The sequence below is a fragment of the Phlebotomus papatasi genome, chromosome 2 (assembly GCF_024763615.1).
Source record: "Phlebotomus papatasi isolate M1 chromosome 2, Ppap_2.1, whole genome shotgun sequence".
NCBI lineage: Eukaryota > Metazoa > Arthropoda > Insecta > Diptera > Psychodidae > Phlebotomus > Phlebotomus papatasi.
The window spans coordinates 107,591,937-107,615,174 of record NC_077223.1 but is presented as its reverse complement, the minus strand read 5'-3'; the positions used below and the strand labels follow the sequence as shown (position 1 = coordinate 107,615,174).

Here is a 23,238-nt window from a genome sequence, read left to right as displayed (position 1 = left end):
AACAATAACGAACTTACATAATTTCCACATATTTGCGCGAAGGCAGCAAGAGGTAGGCCGAAAAAGAGAGGAAATAGTGTGAGAAGCCCATTAATTGCACACAAAATACGCAATGGAATTTGTTTCTGTAATGTCAACAATGGCAATTATGAGGTGGAATTGATATGCAAAACAACATAAATTACGGATGCACGCGTTCAATTTCCGCTTTCGACGCTGTACGTTTTCTTTTCTTGCCTTGTGGCCATTGTTTTGGGCCCTCTGAGGAATCCCGCCTAATTTTAATTCGTGAATGAGGTATTTTTCAGGGAGACTTTTTATTACGAGTATTGAGACATTTTTTTTTGAATGGATGAGCCAAGAATGTTGAGAAAATAAATGAGCGCGAGAGAGCTGTTCGCCATTAATAAATTTTTGCGGCTTTATTCAACTGCAAGAAATCTTAGCAGAGACACACATTTCATTCATGCTTTTGGTGGATCTTGTGGAACGAATTATTTTTGAATGTGTAACGACAAATAAGCTCTGATGAAGGTATTTTTTCTCCAATTGCGACAATTTTGGGTTCTTTTGAAAGGTCTTGGAATTCTAGATAAAACTATAACCGATTTGAAGTTTTCAACACGTTTAGATCCGGTTAGATAGGACAAATAAATGTTTATCTGAAATTTAATTGTATTTCTGTATTACTGGTAATCATAAAAAGATGTGAAGTGAAAAAGAATTCAAGAAACTTAATAAGAAGAATTTATTTCAATTAAATTATAATCTGTAAACAGAGTAAAATTTTGAAGTAGAGAAATTCAAATTATTTTAAATTAGATAAATTTTGGGACTGACACTAAATTCTTCTATGGAAATAAGTACACTGAAAGAAATCCGAAAAAGTTAAAATAACATTCCGGAAATGTTAATTTTACCCTGCATTATTGATCCGATATCGGTGTAATTATTACCCTTTTTAGGTGTATTGGGGGTTAAAGTTACCCTTTTTCATGTTAATTTTACCCTTAAAAAGGTGTAAAAATAACACTAAAAAATTGATATATTTTTACACCTATAAAGAGTTAAAATTATAAGGAAAAAAGTTAATCGCACCTCTTTTTTTCTCAGTGTATATTTTCCCAATTATTTTGATATTATTTCTGCATTCAATTCGAAAATCCGAATTTTAATATGATGTGGCTAAATAGAATTGAATCTAGTGAATCCTGTACTAAACTTCTAGAAATTTTGGCATTAATTTTAGTATATTTTCGAATTCAATTAAAAAATCCGAATTACCGAACCGAAATCCGAACCGAGTATAGAGAGTCCTGTAGTACTAAGCTTTTAGAGATTTTGTCATTAATTTTAGTACATTTAAGTACTGATTTTGAAAAACCCGCACTTTAGCAATAATAATGTCATTGAATTTAGAGAATCCTGTACTAAACTTCTAAAGAATTTAATATTAATTTTTGTACATTTTATCAATGATTTTGAAAAACCCAAATTTAAGCAATGAATGAGCATTGAATCTACAGAGTTCTGTACTAAATTTTTAGAGAATCTCGCATTAATTTTAGATCATTTTAGCACTAATTTTGAAAAATCTAAACTTCATCAATAAATAGCATTGAATCTAGCGAATTCTGCAATAACTTCTAAAGAATTTAATATTAATTTTTGTACATTTTATCAATGATTTTGAAAAACCCAAATTTAAGCAATGAATGAGCATTGAATCTACAGAGTTCTGTACTAAATTTTTAGAGAATCTCGCATTAATTTTAGATCATTTTAGCACTAATTTTGAAAAATCTAAACTTCATCAATAAATAGCATTGAATCTAGCGAATTCTGCAATAACTTCTAAAGGATTTGGCATTAATTTTAGTACATTTTGGGACTGATTTTGAAAAACCCAAATTTGAGAAATAAATGGCATTGAATATTCAGAATTCTGTACTAAATTTAAAGATATTACGGCATTAATATTAGTACATTTCAGCAATAATTTTGAAAAACCCAAATTTTAAGGAATAAATGACATTGAATTTAGAGAATCCTGTACTAAACTTCTAAAGAATTTCATATTAATTTTTGTACATTTTAGCAATGAATAGGCATTGAATCTATAGAGTTCTGTACTAAATTTCTAGAGATTATGGAATTAACTTTAGAACATTTTAGCACTTATTTTGAAAAACCTGAACTTCATCAATAAATGTTATTGAATATAGAGAATCCTGTACTAAACTTCAAAAGTATTTGGCATTAATTTTAGTACATTGTGGCACTGTTTTTGAAAAACCCAAATTTTAGAAATACACGGCATTTGATCTTGAGAATTCTGTACTAAATTTCTAGAGATTATGGCATTAATTTTAGTACATTAATAATAAATGACGTTGAATCTGGGGAATCCTGTACTAAACTTCTATTAATTTTAGTACATTTTAGCATTGATTTTGAAAAACCCGAACATTAGCAAGAAGAGGTACTGAATGTAGAGAATTCTGTACCAAACTTCTAGAGATTTTGACTTTAATGTTAGTACATTTTTCCATTGATTTTAGAACATTTTTCAATATTCAGTTGAATTTTTCTTTCAAAATGCTCCTCAAATACATTTTAATATCATTAAGTTGAGTCCTAGAGGCAAGATTGATGTTCTCTTCTGGATCCAGGCTGTGATCGTAGAGTTCCTCTCCGAATATTTTATCCCAATTCCTTGTAAAATTCCCTGGATTAAAATCAATCCACAATGTGTAGCGGAATCTATGTGTTCTCAGAGAATATCCCATGATCCTGATCTCCTCCAATCTTGGCTTATCGCTATTTGGCTTCTCAGTTGGATAATCTCCAGGACGAGGATACTGGCTGAATGCCATCTTCCTGAGATTCCTCTTGTTTCGGTTTTTTAGATAAGGGACTAGGGATTCCCCTTCTGTACAAAGATCTTGCCTGATTGGATTTGTTGCTGTACACTGTGGAACCTGGGGGAGATCCAGGAGATCCACAATTGTAGGGAAGAGGTCCAGAAGCTCTGCTGGTTGATCGATTCGGTTTTTGGATTTGGGTCTAAAGTCAGGAGTCGTAATAATAAGAGGAACTCGAAGGGCAACTTCGAAGTTGCTGTATTTGGCCCATTCTGCGTGTTCTCCAAGAGACCAGCCATGATCTCCCGTAAGGATGATGATTGTATTGTTCCTGTCAATGCTGGAGATCAACTGACCAATTAGGTAGTCAATGTAGGTCACAGAAGCGTAATAATGACGTCGGATTTGGGCACGGAAGTCCTTAGGAAGGGGTCCAAAAGGAAAGCTTACATTCAACTTTTTAACATCATGTCGTCCACGGACGTCCACAAAAGGATTCCAGGCTACATTAGGCAGATCATAAGGCTTGTAGCTTGTATCCGGACGGCTGAATTTCCACATAGGATGGAAGTCTAGGAATTCTTTGGGGAATCTGAATGGGATGTGAGGCTTGTGGAGACCAACAGCCAGGAAGAATGGCTGTGAAATATTCCCTAGCATCTCTTTGGCTTTCTCGACGGATTGAATGTCTGGGAGAGAATGTCCAGGCTGTGATAGTACATCCACAGGACAAAGGAGGTTCTGAACAAGATTTCCACTCTCTGAATCTTCACAGACAGCCTTGTGCATGAATTCCTCTGTAGGAGGATGGTAAGCTTCAGTTGCCCAGGAATAGGGAAAATCGTCAGTGAAATTTGAAGTTATTCCCGGATGGAAGACCTTCCCGATCGAGGCTGTGAAGTAGCCCTGAGACTTGAGGTATTGAGGAAGTGTTGTGTAATTTCCGGCAAATGATCTCCAGTAGCTGTAGAAGTCGTACAAGTGCAGAGTATCTGGGCGGCGGCTGGTCAACATGGAATTGCGACTTGGTGCACAAACTGCTTGCTGTAAATCCAAATAATTAATTTTCAGAATAAATAAAATTTAAAAATCCTCTTTCACCTGAGCATAAGCCCTGTTGAAGTAAAAACCATCCTTCAGGAGACCATCAATATTCGGGGTAATTGCTCTGTGATCTCCATACGAACCAATTGCCGGTCGCATGTCATCCAAAATTATTAAAATCACATTGTATTTAGCATTCACAGAAGATTGAAACAGTAAAACACTCCACAGCAGCACTAAAAACATTTCAAACTCCAATGTCTCTCGCAAACAAATGATCTCCCAGAATGAAGATCAATTGGAGAGGGATCGTATGTGATTGCTGAGGGGCTTCAAACTTAGGAAAAGTGTTGATATTGATAGAGAAAATATTTTACAAAAATCAAATCTGAAATCGGACATCTCGATAAACCTTGAAGTTTCAAGTACCTATACGTAAATCATCGGCGTCGGTTGACTCACTACCGTCAGCAATTGTTGTAACTTCCTAATTACTTAAATCAGAAATTGTTCTTAGAATGTAGAAATAGGGTAAATTAAGCTAATTCAAAACCTGTTTCAAATGGAAATTTTTGGCGACTCCAAATGGAAACGTTATTGTTTTCATGATATATACAGTACTAAATTATTATATTTATATATTTTCTATACCTCGGTTTCATTATATAGTTAATTTTACTCCACATAAAGCGAAAATCCATTCATATTCACAAATTTTAATTTGTTAACTTTTCAGAAAAATTAAAAGTGTACCTTTTCACCATCGAATTTTTCATCGATCGACCATGTTTTCCAATGAAAAACACAATAAAGTGACTGTTGTTTATTCGTTTTGTTTAACATTTTTATCATATTTCTGACTAATTTTAGTTAAATTAAGTGCTAATCTTTATTGTTAACGGCACGTGAAGTTTTCAAATGAAATAATTACCTATTTCGTGAACAAAAAGGGGTTTTCTGAAGTGTCTGCAAATGCTTCAATAGGAAACCCCGGAAATATGATTTTTTGGAGAGATTTTCTTATTGTTTTAGATGGGAAAGGAGAAAACACCAGGAATAAGAACAAATCTTGCACTCAAGAGCAACTCAACAAGGTTTTGGAAGCCTTTTGTCGCAGTTTCAGTTACACTCTTTGTCGCCAATTAGAAACTTTCCATTGTCTCCATTTGGATTAATTTGTTTCCAATAGCAGCATTTTACACTCGCGTATTTTTCTTGTATTTAAGAAGTTTTCAAATTATATTTAAAGAATTTTACTAAACAGTAGCATTCTAGAAGAGTCAAGGAGCAAATTTATGTAATTCTTTTCAGAAAAAATTGAAGTTAATGTGTTGAATCTTCTGTCAAAGTTAAAGCGTCTGAAAATGGTTTTGAATTAGGACATTTACCGTACACACAGTATACAAGAACTGCTTGTTAAGGTGATAAGTAAGTTACGACAATTGATGATACAAGCGACGATATATTCAGAATATTTCTTTATTGGTTTGTATTTGGTTATTCACGAAATTTATCTTTGTCACATGATTTAAAATTCAGTAAATTTTTGATGTATCGACAGTTATCGCATCGGGCTCTTCTTCTTTCAGGTTTTATTTTCCCTTGAATTTATTCAACATCCCGGCTAACACAACACGTACTTATTACTAAGTACTTAATTAACTATTAACTAAGTTCTTAACTCAATGACTTAATTTCAAGAAGTTGTATAGAACATCCAACTACTTAAAAAAATGAAAATGAGACAAAATTGAGCGGTTTATGGTGAGGAGAAAAGCTAATATGGTACGACTCAGCCTTAACTCTAAGTATTTAATTAAGGCCTTTTTTAAAAAAAAAAAACCTGATTAAGTAGTTTGTAGTTTGTATTAATGGGATGAAAAATATTTTTACTAAGTACTTAATTAAGGACTTTAAAATTTCATACAAAATTTGAGTAGTGATTAAGAATGAGGATACTCAGATCAAAGTCCATATTTCTAGCTTTAAATCACATAATTTGCCATCATAAATATTTAATGGTACAATGAAATTACGAGCTAATCTGTCTATGCTATACTTTACTGACCCCTTGATGAATTTCCACCAATGCGAGCTTGTTAAGAATTTTAATACCTTTCAAATGAATACGATCTTGATTAAATTCAATAAAAAATAGTTTCATTATAGTCATTTAATTTTGTCTAAATGGAATTTTGTAAATTACCTATCCTTTAACTTTCCTTATATTCAAGAAAATCCGCTATAAATCTTTAAATTTAAAGACCTTGTTAGGCTTTAAAGGCTTATAATAAAGAAAAACTCTTGAAAATCTTTTAAAACAAATAATTACTTGAAGATAATTGCCGCCAAAATATTGCCTTCCACAATTTTCGTTCAATTGTGTCTATGCTAAACCGTAAGTAATGTTCCAAAATTTCGTGAAATTTTCAAGCTACTGAAATAAATGAAATATTCCGTATTAAAAGAGACGAGAGTAATATAACAAATATTTACTTTATTATTCTTAGTAATTTTTGTACGAATCTTTTTTCAACATGCATTTTCAGTTGAATTTTATAAGAAGTTTGGAAAATTATTGTTTCATTTCTGAATTTATTTATATTTTATTTTTATTATTAATAATCTCTTATTTTGAAATTGTTCAATACATATTACACATATTTCAGTCCAATTTCCAAATTAAGTTAATTTTACTCTAGCATTTGTTCTATTAATAAGAATTATTAATTTTACTAATATTTAGTTAAGCTTAAATTAATATTTTAGTATACAAAATTGCAATTTTTAGTGTCGCATATGGAAAATAAAAAAAATCTATTTATTTTACAAAAACTAGCCTTTAAATTATCTGTATATTAAAACAAAAACAATATTTTTTTTTTTAAACTTTCACAGCTAATTTCCATTCTTTGTAATGTGCGGTTCAGAAATTAAAAAAAAAGTTTAATCATTGGTTATGATTGAGTTTCATGAACTGTTTGAGTTCCAATTTCAATTTTTTCATCTCAAATGACTTTAAAAAAATCTGTAAAGGAAAGCATTTAGACTTCGAACACTTTATATTTTTTTCCATATTTCTTTAATGAATTTCATGTCTTCAGCAAATGTGTGACTTACGGCGTTATCACACTTGCACATTAAAATTTTAATGTGATTCAAATTAATTGTCGCTTGTGAACGTCCAAATATTTTATTTGTGCCTTTGAGTCACTTAATATTTAGGGTTTTTGTATTTATTGATAAAGAAGTGGACTTGGCCTGCAAAAATAAGTTTAAATTTACCTAAAGCATAAATATTTTTCACATTAAAAAATTAAAGAGAAAATCGCATTAATTTTTTGCATTAATGCTATAAATTAATTTATATCAAATTTTGCGCGCCAAGTCTACCCTTTTATCAACAAATAGATCAAATTTTGAATATAAAATGATTCAAACACACAAATTACACATTTGGACTCTTACCAGCGACAATTAATGTGAATCATATTAAAATTTTAATGTGCAAGTGTGATAATACAGTTAGACTGGCTTACAGTAGACTCTCTGTCAAATGGGTATTTGGGGCAAAATGTCATCCGGTTTATCGATAGGTTTGGGCGTCAAAGCCTTTGTAAAATCCACAAAAAGCGCTCAATTATAAAGAATCACTATAAAATAGGAAGAATTACAGCGAATTTGAGCAAATTAGCTTCATAATTAAACGTGAAAATTGTCAACAAAATTTTTCGCTCGATTGAAAAAGAGCCGATTGAGCGAGACTCTACTGTATATTGCTATAAGGTCAGATTCGTTAAAGGAATAAGACAAAAATATGAAGTGTTCGATGCTTGAGTGCATGCGAAAGCTGTAAGCATTTCCCTACATTTTAAACGAATTTGAAATTTGAATAAATAAGTACAGTGCCCGCTTTGTAATCCGGATGATTGGGAGACAATATGACAGATGTCCGCTTCGTAATCCGGATGGATTTTTTTTGAATGTGTTCAGCGTCTCGAAAATATAATACAAGGCTTTTTTTAGAATTAGAATAAAAGTTTTAAAGATGCTTAAAAAGACATAATTAGAGAACTCTATGCTATTATACTTCATTTATTAAACAAAAACATCACAGTATAATTCATTTTCATTGTTGAACACACATGCATACATGACCTCAAAATTATTTTAAATGTAACCGTCGATAACTCGTCAGGCACTGTAAATAAATTTTACAAAAATGTATTTTTCAAATGAAATATTTCAGTGATAAATTTTATTTTTCAAGTCCTAATAGCCGTTCAAAAGCCGTTACCGGTAACACGACCATCGATCAAACAATAGTAAAAGTGATGCGATTGACAGAAAAGTTGTTCAGGAGAATCACAGATGAAGTGACCAAGATGAGTTCTGGGACGAAGATCATGAATACAACGTGCCGGAACTGCAAGTATCCTGGAAGTGAAATAGATCGTTGCCACGTGGATGATTCTTCTGTTACCTGGAGTGCAGAATACCCAGATTACAAGCCAGAATTGTACGATTCCGAGAGACTCGCCGGCAAACCATGGGCTGATCCTGCTTTGGGGACTGAAGAATACCGCCAGATTAAGTTTAACACCAAAGATGGGAATGTGGATCGTACCAGTCATTTAGGGAATTACAGAATTGTCGATGGATTGCCTAGGAATCCGATTGGGAGGACAGGAATTGGAGGGAGAGGACTCCTGGGACGCTGGGGACCAAATCATGCGGCAGATCCGATTGTCACGCGCTGGAAGAGGGACGCCAATGGCATTGCTATGAAGAATCCCATCACGAAGCAAAAATACCTGCAGATGTGTGCCATCAAGAGGAAGGATTGCGGAGAATGGGCCATTCCTGGTGGTATGGTGGATCCTGGGGAGCAAGTGACGGCAACTCTGAAGCGGGAATTTGTAGAGGAGGCTCTCAATAGTGATACCCGTCCCTTGGAGATCGATATCTTCTTCCAGCTCGGCGGCAAAGAGGTCTACAAGGGCTATGTGGATGATCCAAGGAATACAGACAATGCCTGGATTGAGACTCTAGCCATGAACTTCCATGATGAAAATGGGGACTTAGTGGGGCGATTCAATCTCGAGGCTGGAAGTGATGCAGCTCGTGTGATGTGGAAGGATATCGACAGGAATATCAAGCTCTATGCCAATCATTCGAAGATGGTTAAGGCAGTTGTTCAGCGACTTCAAGCCCATTGGTGAATTATTTATTCTTTATTATTCAATTTCTAAAATCCTCTTATCATAGAAAGATACTTAAGCATTTATCGACATCTCATTAACAAATCTTGCAACTTCATTTCTCTAAAATTCATTTAAATATTATTACTATTTTCTTTCGAAAAAAAAAATTCTATCGCGGAGGATGTGAAAAATTGGTGGAATAGGATAAGGAATATTAATTGAAATTTTGTTTTTTTGATATGAGTGTCTCTTTTTGATATCTTGTTGAATTGTCATTGGATGTTGGGAGATTAAAATTGTGTATTTCGTTAAGATTGAGTAGGATTAAGGAGAGGATTTACAATGTAAATTAATACCAAATAAATAATGTGAAAATGTAAAATAAATTGAGAAAAATACAATACTTGAACTCTTCCTGCTCTGAAAGTTATTAAAGACCCTTTAAGCCCTTTTTGTAGGTGATTCTAAAACCGGATTTTCTTAATACAAATATTAGAAATTGAAATTTTAGTTCTCAGATAAAGTGTGGGTTCTTTCTCTGAAAAGCTTTCGTTAAGTGGCTCAATGGTCTAGGGGTATGATTCTCGCTTTGGGTGCGAGAGGTCCCGGGTTCAAATCCCGGTTGAGCCCAGCTTTCTTTTTCTTTTTTTTTCATTTTATTCACTAATTTTGAATGATTTTTTCAATTTAAAAATTTGCATTAAAAGGAAACATATCCAAGTTTGGATTAGGAATACACTCTGCAGAGAGAGAAGAACTTGAAAACTTTCAAGGAAATTTTCTACCTCTGGCAGACTGAACTAGAAAATTTTTATTAGAAAAGGATGACGAGAAACTTATTAAAGTACTAAAAGGATTTTAGTAGGGGAAAGCAATGCACCTTCGGACGAATCAAGCTTCGAAGGACTCATTTTTTTATACGTTTTTAGTGAATTTTATCTATTATAAAATTATATTTTAATAGCTAGCCCAATGCCTCAAATTTCCTGAAAAGAGCCATGGGCCAAATCCATTAAGAAGAAGGAAAACAAATGAGTTGTACAAAGCTTAAGTCGTGAGAAGGTAGCGCGTGAATGATGCTTCATAAATGGCAAATTATGTTAGAAACATAAATCATATCTCGCAATTTGAAAAAATAAAATTATTAATGAGATAAATCCTTAAGCTTTAAGTTGAGATTTATATCAAATTTAGTTTTAAAGTGTGAGATATCTTTCAATCTAAAGTCAGAACATAACAAACTGTAGAAGAACTCAAATGAAACGGAAACTGTCAAACTTCTTAAGCTGTCATTATCTTTAAAAGATTTAAAATTAGTCAAGTAGCCCTTGTAAACTTGAAAATATTGAAAATTTTGACACATATTTAATTTATGTTGAAAATTTGTATATCTTAGAACTAAAAGTAAATGTACCAAAATCATTTAAATAATGCAAGAAGATAGTATAAAGATGTCTTAGTAAGAAAAAGTGAGGTTATTTTATCATAAATGAGTCTGCCATCGAGAGAAATCCAAAAAAGTTAAAATAACATTCCGAAAATGTTAATTTTACCCTGCAGTATTGATCCGAAATCGGTATAATATTATCCTTTTTAGGTGTATTATGGGTTAAAGTTACCCTTTTTCATGTTGATTTTACCCTCAAAAGGTGTAAAATTAACATTAAAAATGTTGATATATTTTTACACTCGAAAAGTGTTAAAGTTATGACGAAAAAGAGTTAATCGTAGCCTCTTTTTTCTCAGTGATCCAACTAAGGTCAATACAATGGGTCATGATGTCATGATTCATGAATTAAATTACAGATCTTAAACTGAACTTTGCATACTCAGTGTAAGTCTGACAGTAACGTAAAACAGAAGAAGAAGTAGAATTGAACACATCTTGTTTCTTTTCTTAGATAATTATTATAAGAAAAACTCAAAACGGATTTCATTCTTGCATTTTGCGTTAAAATTGACAGTAAGAGACTTGAAAAATATTTACTGTCAACATTTTTATGGTTATGTGGACCTAAGTGAATCTTATAGATTTAACATAAAACTGAAGTACAGAAAATAGTATTGGTATACAACGTTAAAAAAAGTCTTGTAAAGACTATAATCTCTATCTGTAACCGTTTGTCCTTTAAATGTATTAATGGATACTCTAAGCTATGTCTTAACTTTGAATACCTCATGCCCTAGACATACATACGATTTCAGCCGAGAGACGATTTAATGTATTACATTTAAACACTGAGTGAGAGAATTCCGAAAAAGTTAAAATAACATTCCGGAAATGTTAGAATTTTACTCTGCAGTATTTATCCGAACTCAGTGTAAATATTACGCTTTTTAGGTGTATTATGGGTTAAAGATACCCTTTTTCATGTTAAGTTTACCCTTAAAAAGGTGTAAAATTAACATTAAAAAATGTTGATATATTTTTACACTTAAACAATGTTAAAGTTATGAGGAAAAAAAAGTTAATCGCACCTTCTTTTTTTCTTAGTGTAATCAAAATAATGATTTGACTAAATTTCCATCAGTTTCTCGCTAACTAAGACGTTTCAAGTCTTACGCCGAGAGACGGATTAGTCAATTTTGATTATAGTTACGCAAAGTCATCTCTCGACTTAAGTCGTAAGTGTGTCTAGGGCATTAGTTTTGAACTGTGTGCTCAGAAATGACAATTTTTTGCTAATTAAGGAACATAATAATAAATTAGTATTTATATGCTAATATTGAAAGTCTGAAATGATAATAAAGGTTATTTTCAGTTTTTACCAATAAAGAAAAATAAATAACATATTTTGTACAGCAGACCTTCAGAAAAAATATATTAAGAACAATATTATATTCGGTTTTATTATTTCTTTGTACAAAGAAATGATTTGTTTTGATAAGTTTGACAGCTTTGACAGGTTAGGAAGTTGTCAGTTCAGTCATTACGTTCATTTTTAAATCATTAAAAGATATATTTTTAAAACAAAAGGTTTCTTAGTTTGAATAAAACTTTAGAAATATCTAATGTCAAATTGTTTCCATATTAAAAAAAAAAAACTGTGGATTTTTTTGTGAAAACTATCGATAAGCGGCTCAATGGTCTAGGGGTATGATTCTCGCTTTGGGTGCGAGAGGTCCCGGGTTCAAATCCCGGTTGAGCCCACTTTTACTTTTTATTTGCTTATTAATTAAATATTAAGTTCAATTTGACTAACCGAGTTTTGAATTATTCAAAAATGAGGTAACTGATTAAATCTTATTTTTGTTTCGGTTAGATTAGATTATAGAGGGGGTGGTTCCTTACGAATCCGTTACGTACAGGCCGCTATTTTGTCCCATTATGAATCCGCAAGGTTTGTTTTGTATTATTTGGTTAAGGATTCAAAATCATAATATTTTATAATTGTGTATTATAATATCTTTATATCGTTATTTATCTTGAAAAAAAAACCGTCAGATTTTTGGAAAGCTTTTGATAAGCGGCTCAATGGTCTAGGGGTATGATTCTCGCTTTGGGTGCGAGAGGTCCCGGGTTCAAATCCCGGTTGAGCCCTATTTTTAGTTAATTGGAAACTAATTCTTAAAATTTCAGGGACCCTTTCAATTCAGGTAATTTGTTTTTATAAATGATAAATAACTTTTTTTATGAATTAAATAGAAATTAATTAATGAGATTTTATCTTTGAAAATCTCAAAGAAATTATTTAACAGAATTCCTCAAAACCCAGTGCGTTGTCCTGAACTGTTTATGCTTCTTTTGTAGACTTTATAATTGGGCCTGCAGATTTTATTCAGGGCACTAACTGCACTGATGTAGAGTTCAAGTAGAATAAATAATTCATTTAGTGAGACGTAAACAATAAATTGGAAGTTTTTGGTTTAAAGGCATGTTAAATCATTTAATAATTTTTATATATTTTTTAAATTACGATTAAATTTTAGAACAAAAACAAACAAATTACTTTTTCACCTTTATATCGGACAAGGACATGTCCCTAAACTGAAAATCATTACTTGTTTTCCTCTTTTTTCTCGTCTACTATGAGAACTTAAAGACTGAATTCTAATGGAGGACGCACAATTGGCTTTGTTTTGTTATGTTATACGTCACGTTCGAGTTGGTAGATATATATTTGCTTTCTAAACAAAATAAAAACTTATTAGTATACGTTTATAGTACATTTGTAGTTAATAAGTAACATAGAAGACCTTTAATTATTTCTGACATTTCTTACAAAAACATGCCTTTGACGTTTCTTCACCGAAAGTGAACGAAAATTCTAATTTGTGTTTCAAATGTGTGTACTGTACGTATTGAGTATGCAAAGAGATTTTAAGTATTTCTTTTATAGCGTACAGAGAGGTCTCCGATACTCATCTGATTGGGACCGAAAATGACAGATAGAAACCCACGCGAAAGGGGATTTTTTGACTTTTTCATGTGTTTGACAGCTGTCACCGCAATATCGGAAAGCCGAATATCGCCGAGTTCTGTGCACAAAGTAAAATTTTCGTGAAAATATTTTCGAAATAGCCTAGGTGTGTGAGCGAGATAACTAGATCTAGACGTCACCCGTTCATTTTAGGTTTCACTGAGAGTGAATGCTATCTAGATTTATGACCAGCGCACAATAACTTCTGTTTGTAAACACGTTTTCAAAATTTCCTATGAGAGTGAGCGAAATAACTAGATCTGGATCTCACTCACTCTCATTGAAATGTCAAAAACATGTTTACAAAACAGAAGTTACAGTGCCCGCTCTCTAATCCGGATCGCCGTAATCCGGACAAGTTATCGACGGTTACATTTAAAATCATTTTGAGATTATGTATGCACGTGTATTCAACAAATGAAAATTAATTATCCTGTGATGTTTTTGTTTATTAAATGAAGTATAATAGCATAGAATTCTCTAATTGTCTTTTTAAACTTCTTTAAAACTTCTATTGTAATTCTAGAAAAAAAAACTTGTATTATATTTTCGAGACGTGTAACAAATTCAAAAAATTCATCCGGATTACAAAGCTGACATCTGTCATATTGTCTCCCAATCATCCGGATTACGAAGCAGACAATGTATTGTGCGCTAGGCATTAGTCCTCTCGCTCACTTCTTGTTTTGTAAAAATGCTTTCGAAGCTACCTATAGAAGTAACCGAGATGACTAGATGTTGATTTCATTCGCTGTCATTTAAATGTCAAAAACATGTTTATAAAACAAAACTTATTGTGCGTTGGGCATTTACTATTTCTTTTGCTTTAGAAACTTTCATATTAGTGAGTGAGATAACTATATCCTGTTTTCGTTTAATCTGACGGAAATGTCAAAAATGTATTTACAAAAATTAAATTACCAAACAAATATAACAAAAACAAAATCAATTGTGCGTTATCCATTAATTTCAAAATGGTTATTGATATTAGGTAACTTTTATAAAATCTACCAAATAACAAAATTTATACCTATTTGTGTTATCACCATTAGGAATAACTATTCTAGCCGTTTCATACTTAAGTTTGTAAAATAAACAAAAATGAAAGGTTAGAGGATATTTGAAGAAAAAATCCAATAATAAAAAAAGTCAAATGAAATATAATGTTTTTTATTTAATAAATGTATACAGCAACAAAAAAGGGATTCGGTAAAATAATAAAATAATTGTGTGGATAATCCCTAAGGGATAATTAAATAATTCTCCAAATATTACCAGCATTTCTGTAAGTGTTTTTTTGCTTATCTAAAAGGAACAATAAATTGCACAGAAGACATCACCGTAATTATGGACACATTAAATGTTTATCTTTTTTCTCAATTATTCGTTATCTTGCAGTAAGTTATTGTATAAGTTTTTTTTTCTCTTTATATAATTTCTTTTTTCCTATGATCCTGCCTTTGGGTTAGGGAGTGTTTTGGCTCCTACTAACCCTTACCTTCGAGTATCGCGTGACTCTTCCCTCTCTAACACTAATGTAAAATAATGAGATTGCGGAGTTCTGCAAAAGGGGATTTTTTCAGGGAGATTCATCGCAAGTATCAGTGCTTAGGACAAGTAAAAATTAACAAATGGCTACAACACAATGGCCAGGAGTTGGAGGATAATCCCATTATTGGCAACACTTTTTCGGGAGCAGACAAAGTCCTCATGTGACTTCATCTGCTCAAGGATTCACGAAGTTATTGATAAAATTGGAAAGATTCTCATGACTATCACACCAAGATCCTCCTCGATAACAAAAAAAAATAAAAAAATTGGGGGACTTATTTTTTCGCCCGGCGTGGCTCATCATCATCACTGTGCTCCTCCTGGAGGAGTAGTGAGTCTGGATGTCGAACAGCTCCGGGTTTCTTATTCTTCTGCCATGTAAACACTCTGGCCAGCTGTAGGAATTTCTTCCTGGACTTCTTGCCCATGTGCTTTAGACGCTCCTTGAACACAGCATCATCTTCAGTCCTGGCCTTGCCCTGCTGCTCCTTCTCCAGGGCCATCATGAACTCCTGCAAATTACCACATTGATAATCATGATTCGATTTTTGTTAGTGGAATTTTGTGAACGTTAAGAGAATCTGGGGCACATTAGAGCACGGGGTAGCAATAAACACTGAGATTTTTAAATTTACATATTAGACTTTAGAGGTCTAGAACCATATGAATTCATAGATACTATAGGGATGCTTGTCCATTGAAGTAATAGTCGTCATAGTCCTAGAAGTTTAGATATAAAAAATCACTGTTCGGTGCTACCCCTGTCAGCGGTACCATGGGTTACGAAAGAGACAGCAAAAATTCTAAAGAAAGAAATTACGGACGACAACCCTAAAAATACGGCTACGAATCGGAACAGAATTAAACAAAGTGACGCCATTTACGCGGTGGCAGCCATAATCCCGAAAGCCAAAATCCAGAAATCCAAAATCCCGAATTTTTAAAATCCTGAAAGGGATGAGATTATATGGAGGAAAATGTTTAGAATAATTTTCCAAGACACAGAAGATTTCCCTTTGCCTCCAGCAAGCGCGAGTGAAATCGCTGGAGTAGCTATGACACTTTTAAGAATTCGGGATTTTGGCTTTCGGGATTTTGGCGTTCGGGATTTTGGCTTTCGGGATTTTGGCTTTCGGGATTTTGACCGGGACTCCATTTACGGAGAGCGACTGATGGAGGCACTCACATTGAATTTTGACACTGTGAGTTCTCGAACCTTAACCAAAACCCCCTTAATCGAGAGACACGACGAATACCCAGGACAACCAGAAATCATGAAGAAATTTATTCTAAAATTTTCAGTCAAATTTTTGAATGAACGCAATAAAAGCTTAAAATTACTTTTGCAACTAGATGGCGCTAGACCTTATGAACATCGTTATGAGCACATTTAACTTTGAACTTCGAAAATTCGATGTCGAAATTTTTTCGGTCATGTCTATGGACGTAATATTCACATAAACTATCTTTGAAACATTTATTTATTTTCCCAGTCGAAAGCCATGGTTGCGTCTGCTGCCGACTTACCATAACCGGTCACACCAGGTAAACGGCAGAAACCCATGGTGTATTGACCGTATAAGCCAGCTCATATAATCGAGCTTCAAATGCAGATCATTTGTAGTACAAAATACAAAATAAGTTTGTATGACTTAAAAAGAACAAAATGAATTAATCTCATTTGGTAAGGTAAGGGAACGAGACAGAGAAGGGCATAGGACATATCCTAAAATAAAAGAAATCGCTAGATCGTTTTTCGAGAAAAAAACATTGTTTCATCGAAGTTGGAGTGAGAGAAAAAGGAGGAAAGGTTACCCTGGACAATTGAGACTTATACCGGCTTCAGATTTAAGACTTAGCCATATGGCTTAACTGCTCTAATTTCTTATCAATCACGATTTTTGGGAAAAATTTAACTTAGGATTGGGTTATTAAAGATAAGTGACCTATTAGGCTCACAAAAAGCAATAAAAATGATCGCTATTTAAGATTTTGAGACCTTCGGGAACTGGGCTAAACCTATAGTCTGAAGACCGTTTTACGCGCGGAGGTTACCGGAGACCGGAAGTCGATATCTATTACTGTGTACCTTCTAGATTTAGAAAATAAATACAACTAATAAAAAAGGTATTTGCAGTCAACTTGGAAATTTCAAGGCCTTTCCAAAAAGTTCAAAATTAGGCAAATTTGTAGAGAAACTGGCTTTCTATGGACGAAATGTCGACATAGACTACCTCTAAAATATATTCAAAAATTAATGCGAGAACAACACAAAAAATATGGTTTTGATGAGGATGGACGGGGCTGGGAAGAGAATGCGGAAAAACGTCACTAAATAATAATGGTTTTAGGGGCAGTGGGTAACCGAAAACTAATAATATTATCTCTTACCGTTTAACCTGCAGAACAGTAACAATTTGAAAAAACCTGATTATAGTGCTTTGTCTTTTACTTTGAGCACTACTACATTATTATTTACTAAAATAAGAAAATAATGTTGCAAGGGGCTGTACCAATTAGTAAAAACTTTCGTTGTTCGTTTGTTACCCGAAAATCAATTTTTAAAAATATTGGATTGGAAATAAAGCAATTTTATGAATAATTTTGGGCTTCTTCAGTTTTAGTCAGAAATATTTAAATAATTTCGCAAGTTTGACCTTGACTGAAGGACGTGTGGGGTTTTTGAAAGTCCTTTTGATTATATTGGACGAAAAGCTGAGTAACGTTGTTTGCTAAGAGTTTGTCAAAGGGATGTTTTTTTATAAAGTATTGTTTAATCAAAAGAGTAATTCATATTCAGAAATCCTTGTTAATTTTCCGAGAAGCGCTTCATAAAACCCGAGAAATCCAGTTTTTACACCGCGAATCCGGAGAAATCCAAAAATTGCATTACGATTTGATCATGTGACAAACCTTTGCAAACAGGCCTACAAATATTTTTTTTAATGGTAGGGTAAGTGTGCCAAATTTCGGCATAGTTGCATGCAAGCGTCAAAGTCTCAAGTTTGAAATGTAATATTTTAAATCGATCCCTCAGAATATAATCCGAACAACTCGATATTTTGCAAAATTCGTTTTTTTTTTTTTTGCTTTTTGGGTACTCCTTGACACCCTTTACCTTTCTGGTGAATATTATACCGAAAAGTTAATTTTTTCCAAAATTATATGGGTTTCAAATCTTAAAAATTCTATGATCAGCATGTAAAATCTCAGTTTTAAATCGCTCTCCTGAAAAGTTGGTCATTCGCGAGTTGTTCGGTTTATATTCTGAGGAATCGAAATAGAAATTGATTTTTTTTTATTCTTTCTTCTGAAAGAATGTTGCTTGGAATCTTGTAAAGAGTTTACCGTCTCTACTTACTCTAAAATCATTCTTAATACATTTTAAAATGTATAAAAATGTAGACACAGCTTTGGGTGCCTTATTTCGGCCACCTTCATTCTCATAGTTCCTTGCCTTTCGGGAATTCTTCCAATATCTCTTCACGTCATCTCGTTTGTCGAAGCTACATTTTTTGTTATTCTTTTGCATTGTATAATTCCTAGAGTATGTAAAAGCTAAAAATTCATGAAAATTCGAGGGATAAAAAAGGTGGCCGAAATTGCAAGCTGGCCGGAATTAGGCACACTTACCCTAACGGCTATAAGAAAATATAGATTTACCTGATTCCAACGCAACTCATTCATGAATTCTTCGTTCTGAAGCATCAGCGCAAATTGCTCATCCGGGAAGTCAGTCTCTCCCTTCTCATTGACGCACGTGACCCGGAGGAAGGTCGGTGGGAGTGGACTGAGAATCGGTGGGTCCCATCGCTTGGTCTTCCGTGGAGCTGCAGCTGCTTCGGGAGACGTTGATGTCTTCTTGACCTTTGGAGATGCTCCAGTGCTGGTCAGAGCTGCTGGAGATGTACTCAGTAGGGAATTGTGTTTCTCAGGAGTTGTACTGGGAATTGGAGATGTTTCCCGGGAGGATTTCTTCTGTGGTGAATCACTCCCTGACTTTTCAAGTTCATTCCTCAGTTTCTCATTCTGATTGTCCGTACTCATGGCCAAAAGCTGGTCAATTGTGGCATCCACAGCACCCTTATTAACTCTCAGAACTGCCTCAATCACATCCCTATCCATTTCTGGGAACATTGTCTTGAAATCAGACATGGCCTGAGAGAATTCTAGTTGCATGGTTGATGCCATTTTCTGAGATTCTTTTAGAAGTTTTTTCTGGAGATTCTAGGATGATATCTCACTCCTCCAGTGGCTGATTCATTGGCAACAGCTGGAAGATTTATGGGCAAGTTCTGTTTGTCAAAGTGTCAGACGCAAAAAAAATCTCTTCACACAACTCACCGCGTCTCTTACGTGCAATTCCTCCTGTGAGGAGGCAATAGTTCAGTGCCTGGGATTTCTTACAATTCCAGGCAGAGGATCTCTCACCATTTCACACTGCACAAAGACACAATTTTCTGGGAGGAAAGACACAAAAACTTGGGAGATTCTGCAGAAACAGAAAGACAGAAGTGACACAAGACAGATGAGAAGCAGGGAATTTTAGGTTCTCGCCGGGATTTGCGCAATGGGAACACTCAGATTGGAGAAATTTCCTCAAAAGCGTGTGTCTCAACTATGATTGTTCCAGAACCAGGCGCCCCCACTGCTGCCTCTAACTCTTTGACCAAGAATCTCTTCAAAAATTTGCATCTCCCAGCTACCCAAAAAAAGTCTTTTCCAATCAATTCTTTCATTTTCCCACTAATCCTTCAATTTTCTCCCATTTCCTCCTCCGCGCGAGGGCACAGGAAAATCCTCCTTCGAAATATCGTGGGAAGGAAAAAAAATGCAGGAGAACTTTTCTCCGTGATAAATGTCTCTTAAGAGATAAGGCTCATTAATGCACAATCCCTAATAATGGTCCACAGGAGAAAACCAAGGAGTATATGGAGAGAAAATTGAGTGATTAGTTAATTTTCCCACGGAAAAAATGGATTTCACTGAGTATGAACAATTACCTGGCCTTAAGCGTTTTATGGGAAGCTCAAAAGCCAAAGAAAAATATAATGTATGCCAAAGAAATTTACCGAGATTATGCAGACAATTTTTTTTTACCAAGTGTTTCCTATTCACAATTTCTAATTAATACACGATGGAGGAGTATTCATGGTTTGATATCATTAATTTTACCCCGAAGCTCTAGACATTTTCTCAACAAATTCACAATTTGTGTCAAGATGAGCTTTCTCTAATAATATTGTCCTTCAAACCAGAATTTGAATAATAGCTGACAGTGAAGTGGGGCACCTTTGAAATTAGGATTTTTCTCCTATGTTTAAGTGGAATTGAGCCATATCGTAATGTAATTTAGCTTCTCAATTTATTCATGCAGCTAAATTATATCACGATAGGGCTCAATTTTATTTAACCCATTCCTTACCATGGTATTATACATCATACGCAAATTGAGTGATTTTAGATGATTTATTCCTGGGCAATTTTTATCCGAATTGCTGTCGGGAACGAATTTTTAGTAACTTTAGTCTTTCAAATACTTGGAAAAAATAGTCTGACAGAGATGAAAATACATTTTGTTATTGTTTTCTTGCTTCGCGGAAGGTCATGCAAAATTTTTCTCAAAATGGCGGGCGGAAAATACGACATCCCTTCGAATTTGTTAAAATTGGTCTTTTTCCTCTTCCCTGATTTGAATTCTAGTTGCCAATTTGTGTTCTTGGATAGTTACTCTTTCTAAATCAATAGAGTTTGTAATGAATTAATGCACAGAATTTAAATTCAGTGACAGTTAAGACGTGTGTTTGACAGGGGCTCCCCGCGCCCCCATAATAGATAAAAAATTTTTCTTTTCAAAAAATTCATCTATTAATCTGTAGGAAACTAATCCCAAAATATGAACATTCTGTCTCAAGTATTTCTGGTACATTGACTGAATGGATTAAAAATAGGTGAAAAATCCCAATTTCAAAGGTTTCCCACTTTCAAAGGTGCCCCACTTCCCCATAATTAAAATTCTATGACATAGTGGATAATGTATTAAAAACATTTTGTCTAGACTCAAAAATGCCCTTGAATCATTCCTAATAACACAGTTTCAAGGTTAAAGTTTAAAAAGAATTTAGATAGAGTTCTACTTAAACGATTTTACAAATTATCAATTTATCAAGGGGGAGATATTAGGATGAAAATGTGTACACCACTTCCAGACACTTCCACAATTTTTGTGGAAGAGCTCTTTACACTTCCAGCATTTCGGAAGACTCCGGAAAAAGCTGCAATACTTCCAGTACTTCCAGCACTTCTTGCACTTCATGCACTTCTTATACTTAGGAATCAGTAATTTATTCAACATTATGAAAAATCTAATTAAAAAACTTAAAAAAATTATTTTTACGTATATATTTTTTTTTTAATATTTTGCTTATATTTTGAATTTCTAGCTGTAGATTGTCTTGCATACTAATGATATTTTAATATTTTTAAAATTTACATTTACATTTATTGATAAAACAGTAGGGCATGCCCTCTTATACAAGAAAAATGTACATAATAAAAGAAAACAAAAATACAAATGAACAACAGGAAAATAAAACGAAAAAGGAAAAACAGATCTTAAACACTCCCAATCAATGACGATAATATTATCTGTGTTTTACGACCAACAGAATTTCTTTTTATGGATTTTTTAAGAGACTAGTGAAACTACTTTTGGAAAAGAGAGTCTCTAAAAAATGTACTCTTCCTTGTAATTCCTTGTTAAATTTAGATTTAAATAAATAAATAAATATATTTTCCTTGTTAAATTCGATAGGATAATATTAATGATTCATAATTCTAATCAGTGCACGTATGTCTTTGCTATACAAGACAATGGGGCATGAAAGGCATGGCAACCAATGCTCAATTGATTGACTCATCACATTCTGTTGTGTTTGGAAATGATGGCAAAGGGATTCTAGGAAATCTGGAATTACATCCTAACCCAGCCATTTGATCAACTGTAGAATCTATGAGACCAAGCGCCTGGAAAGTAGGCCTTATGGAGCTATTTGAAGCCAATTCCTAAATTGATCTCGGACTCAGCTCACAGTGCTCCGAGGAAAAAATTTATTTAAACAAAAATTTAGTATATTTATCTCTCCATACGGAAAGGTATCTTATAATACGGAAAAACTTCTCACTTTTTAAATATTTAGCATAACGATCACGAGTGCAGAAAAATTCCCATTCACATTTGTATGTGAAAGTAAGAAATTGGCTTCAACTTTGAAGGCCACTCGCCGGGAACTAGGAGCATTGTTTTCAGTGTAACTCCTTCGAAGAGGCCTTCGGTGAAAGTTTAAGAGTCTTTACTTAAATTCTTTTAAGTTTACAGGTTACAGAGTTTCTTCCAAGGACAATAGTCAAAAATATGTTATGCCATAGGCAATGAATCTCCTGGGAGATAATCTCAATCGCACAGAGGAGTGAATTAACTGCGGAAAGTCTTTAAGAGATAAATCAAAAGACGGTCATTGCTAGAAGGGAATTTCCTGATAAGGTCCTATATCAATGGAAAATACCATGAAAGTTTCTTTTGTTAGCACATTGCTGCATTTTCTTTCACAACAAACTACAAGTACAGCTAATCGATAGATTCTTAACAAAATTTCTTTTTTCTTGAAGCTCTTAAATGAGACTTTATTTGTAAATGACTTATCTTGTGACATTAGATTAATAAATGAGAGTTCATCAAGCTTAATAAATTCATACATTTTATTGCTTTTTGCAACATAATGAACTGTAATGCTTTTTTTTTATCAACTACAAACATAAAAGTACGAGATAAAATTTTCCAGTGAATCTGGAAATGTCTGAAACATTTTTTTAATGAATAATAAATCTCTCGTTTGAAGTAGATTTTTTTCATTGTAATTTAAATGTACAGGGTTGTTTATAGATAACATTTTAAATATTACAACTTTTACTACTCAATTGTTACCCTTTTCAGAACTTGAGTATACTTAAAAATTTAAAATTGGCAGTTAGAAGGGCTTTAGGGGATGATTTAGGCTTCGCACACACTTTGGCTTCGAAAACTTCATATTTTTCCCTTATTCCTTTAATAACTCTGACCTAATGGAAATATATTTTACTAGCTGGTCTTAAGTC

The 23,238-nt window shown here is 33.4% G+C and overlaps 3 protein-coding genes and 3 non-coding genes across 6 annotated transcripts; 4 read left to right on the top strand and 2 right to left on the bottom strand.

Annotated features, from left to right (window-relative positions):
- Window positions 1-2,571: 2,571 nt before the first annotated feature.
- Window positions 2,572-4,326, bottom strand: LOC129800706 (iduronate 2-sulfatase). Its single transcript, XM_055845301.1, has 2 exons — window positions 3,966-4,326; window positions 2,572-3,908 (listed from the first exon to the last, which is right to left on the bottom strand). The coding sequence occupies exons 1-2, from the start codon at window positions 4,152-4,154 to the stop codon at window positions 2,577-2,579; spliced, it is 1,521 nt and encodes a 506-aa protein (XP_055701276.1). The 5' UTR covers window positions 4,155-4,326; the 3' UTR covers window positions 2,572-2,576.
- Window positions 4,327-8,200: 3,874 nt separating this feature from the next.
- Window positions 8,201-9,526, top strand: LOC129800708 (ADP-ribose pyrophosphatase, mitochondrial). The gene has a single exon (XM_055845302.1). It carries the CDS (start codon window positions 8,243-8,245, stop codon window positions 9,128-9,130), a length of 888 nt encoding a protein of 295 aa, XP_055701277.1. The 5' UTR covers window positions 8,201-8,242; the 3' UTR covers window positions 9,131-9,526.
- A 144-nt stretch (window positions 9,527-9,670) lies between these two features.
- On the top strand, window positions 9,671-9,742 carry Trnap-ugg (transfer RNA proline (anticodon UGG)). Its single transcript has one exon. It is a non-coding gene; the product is annotated as a tRNA-Pro (tRNA).
- A 2,448-nt stretch (window positions 9,743-12,190) lies between these two features.
- Window positions 12,191-12,262, top strand: Trnap-ugg (transfer RNA proline (anticodon UGG)). The gene has a single exon. It is a non-coding gene; the product is annotated as a tRNA-Pro (tRNA).
- Window positions 12,263-12,581: 319 nt separating this feature from the next.
- Window positions 12,582-12,653, top strand: Trnap-ugg (transfer RNA proline (anticodon UGG)). Its single transcript has one exon. It is a non-coding gene; the product is annotated as a tRNA-Pro (tRNA).
- Window positions 12,654-14,687: 2,034 nt separating this feature from the next.
- On the bottom strand, window positions 14,688-19,647 carry LOC129800710 (CUE domain-containing protein 1). Its single transcript, XM_055845304.1, has 3 exons — window positions 19,429-19,647; window positions 18,748-19,357; window positions 14,688-15,596 (listed from the first exon to the last, which is right to left on the bottom strand). The coding sequence occupies exons 2-3, from the start codon at window positions 19,273-19,275 to the stop codon at window positions 15,360-15,362; spliced, it is 765 nt and encodes a 254-aa protein (XP_055701279.1). The 5' UTR covers window positions 19,276-19,357; window positions 19,429-19,647; the 3' UTR covers window positions 14,688-15,359.
- Between the last annotated feature and the right edge of the window lie 3,591 nt (window positions 19,648-23,238).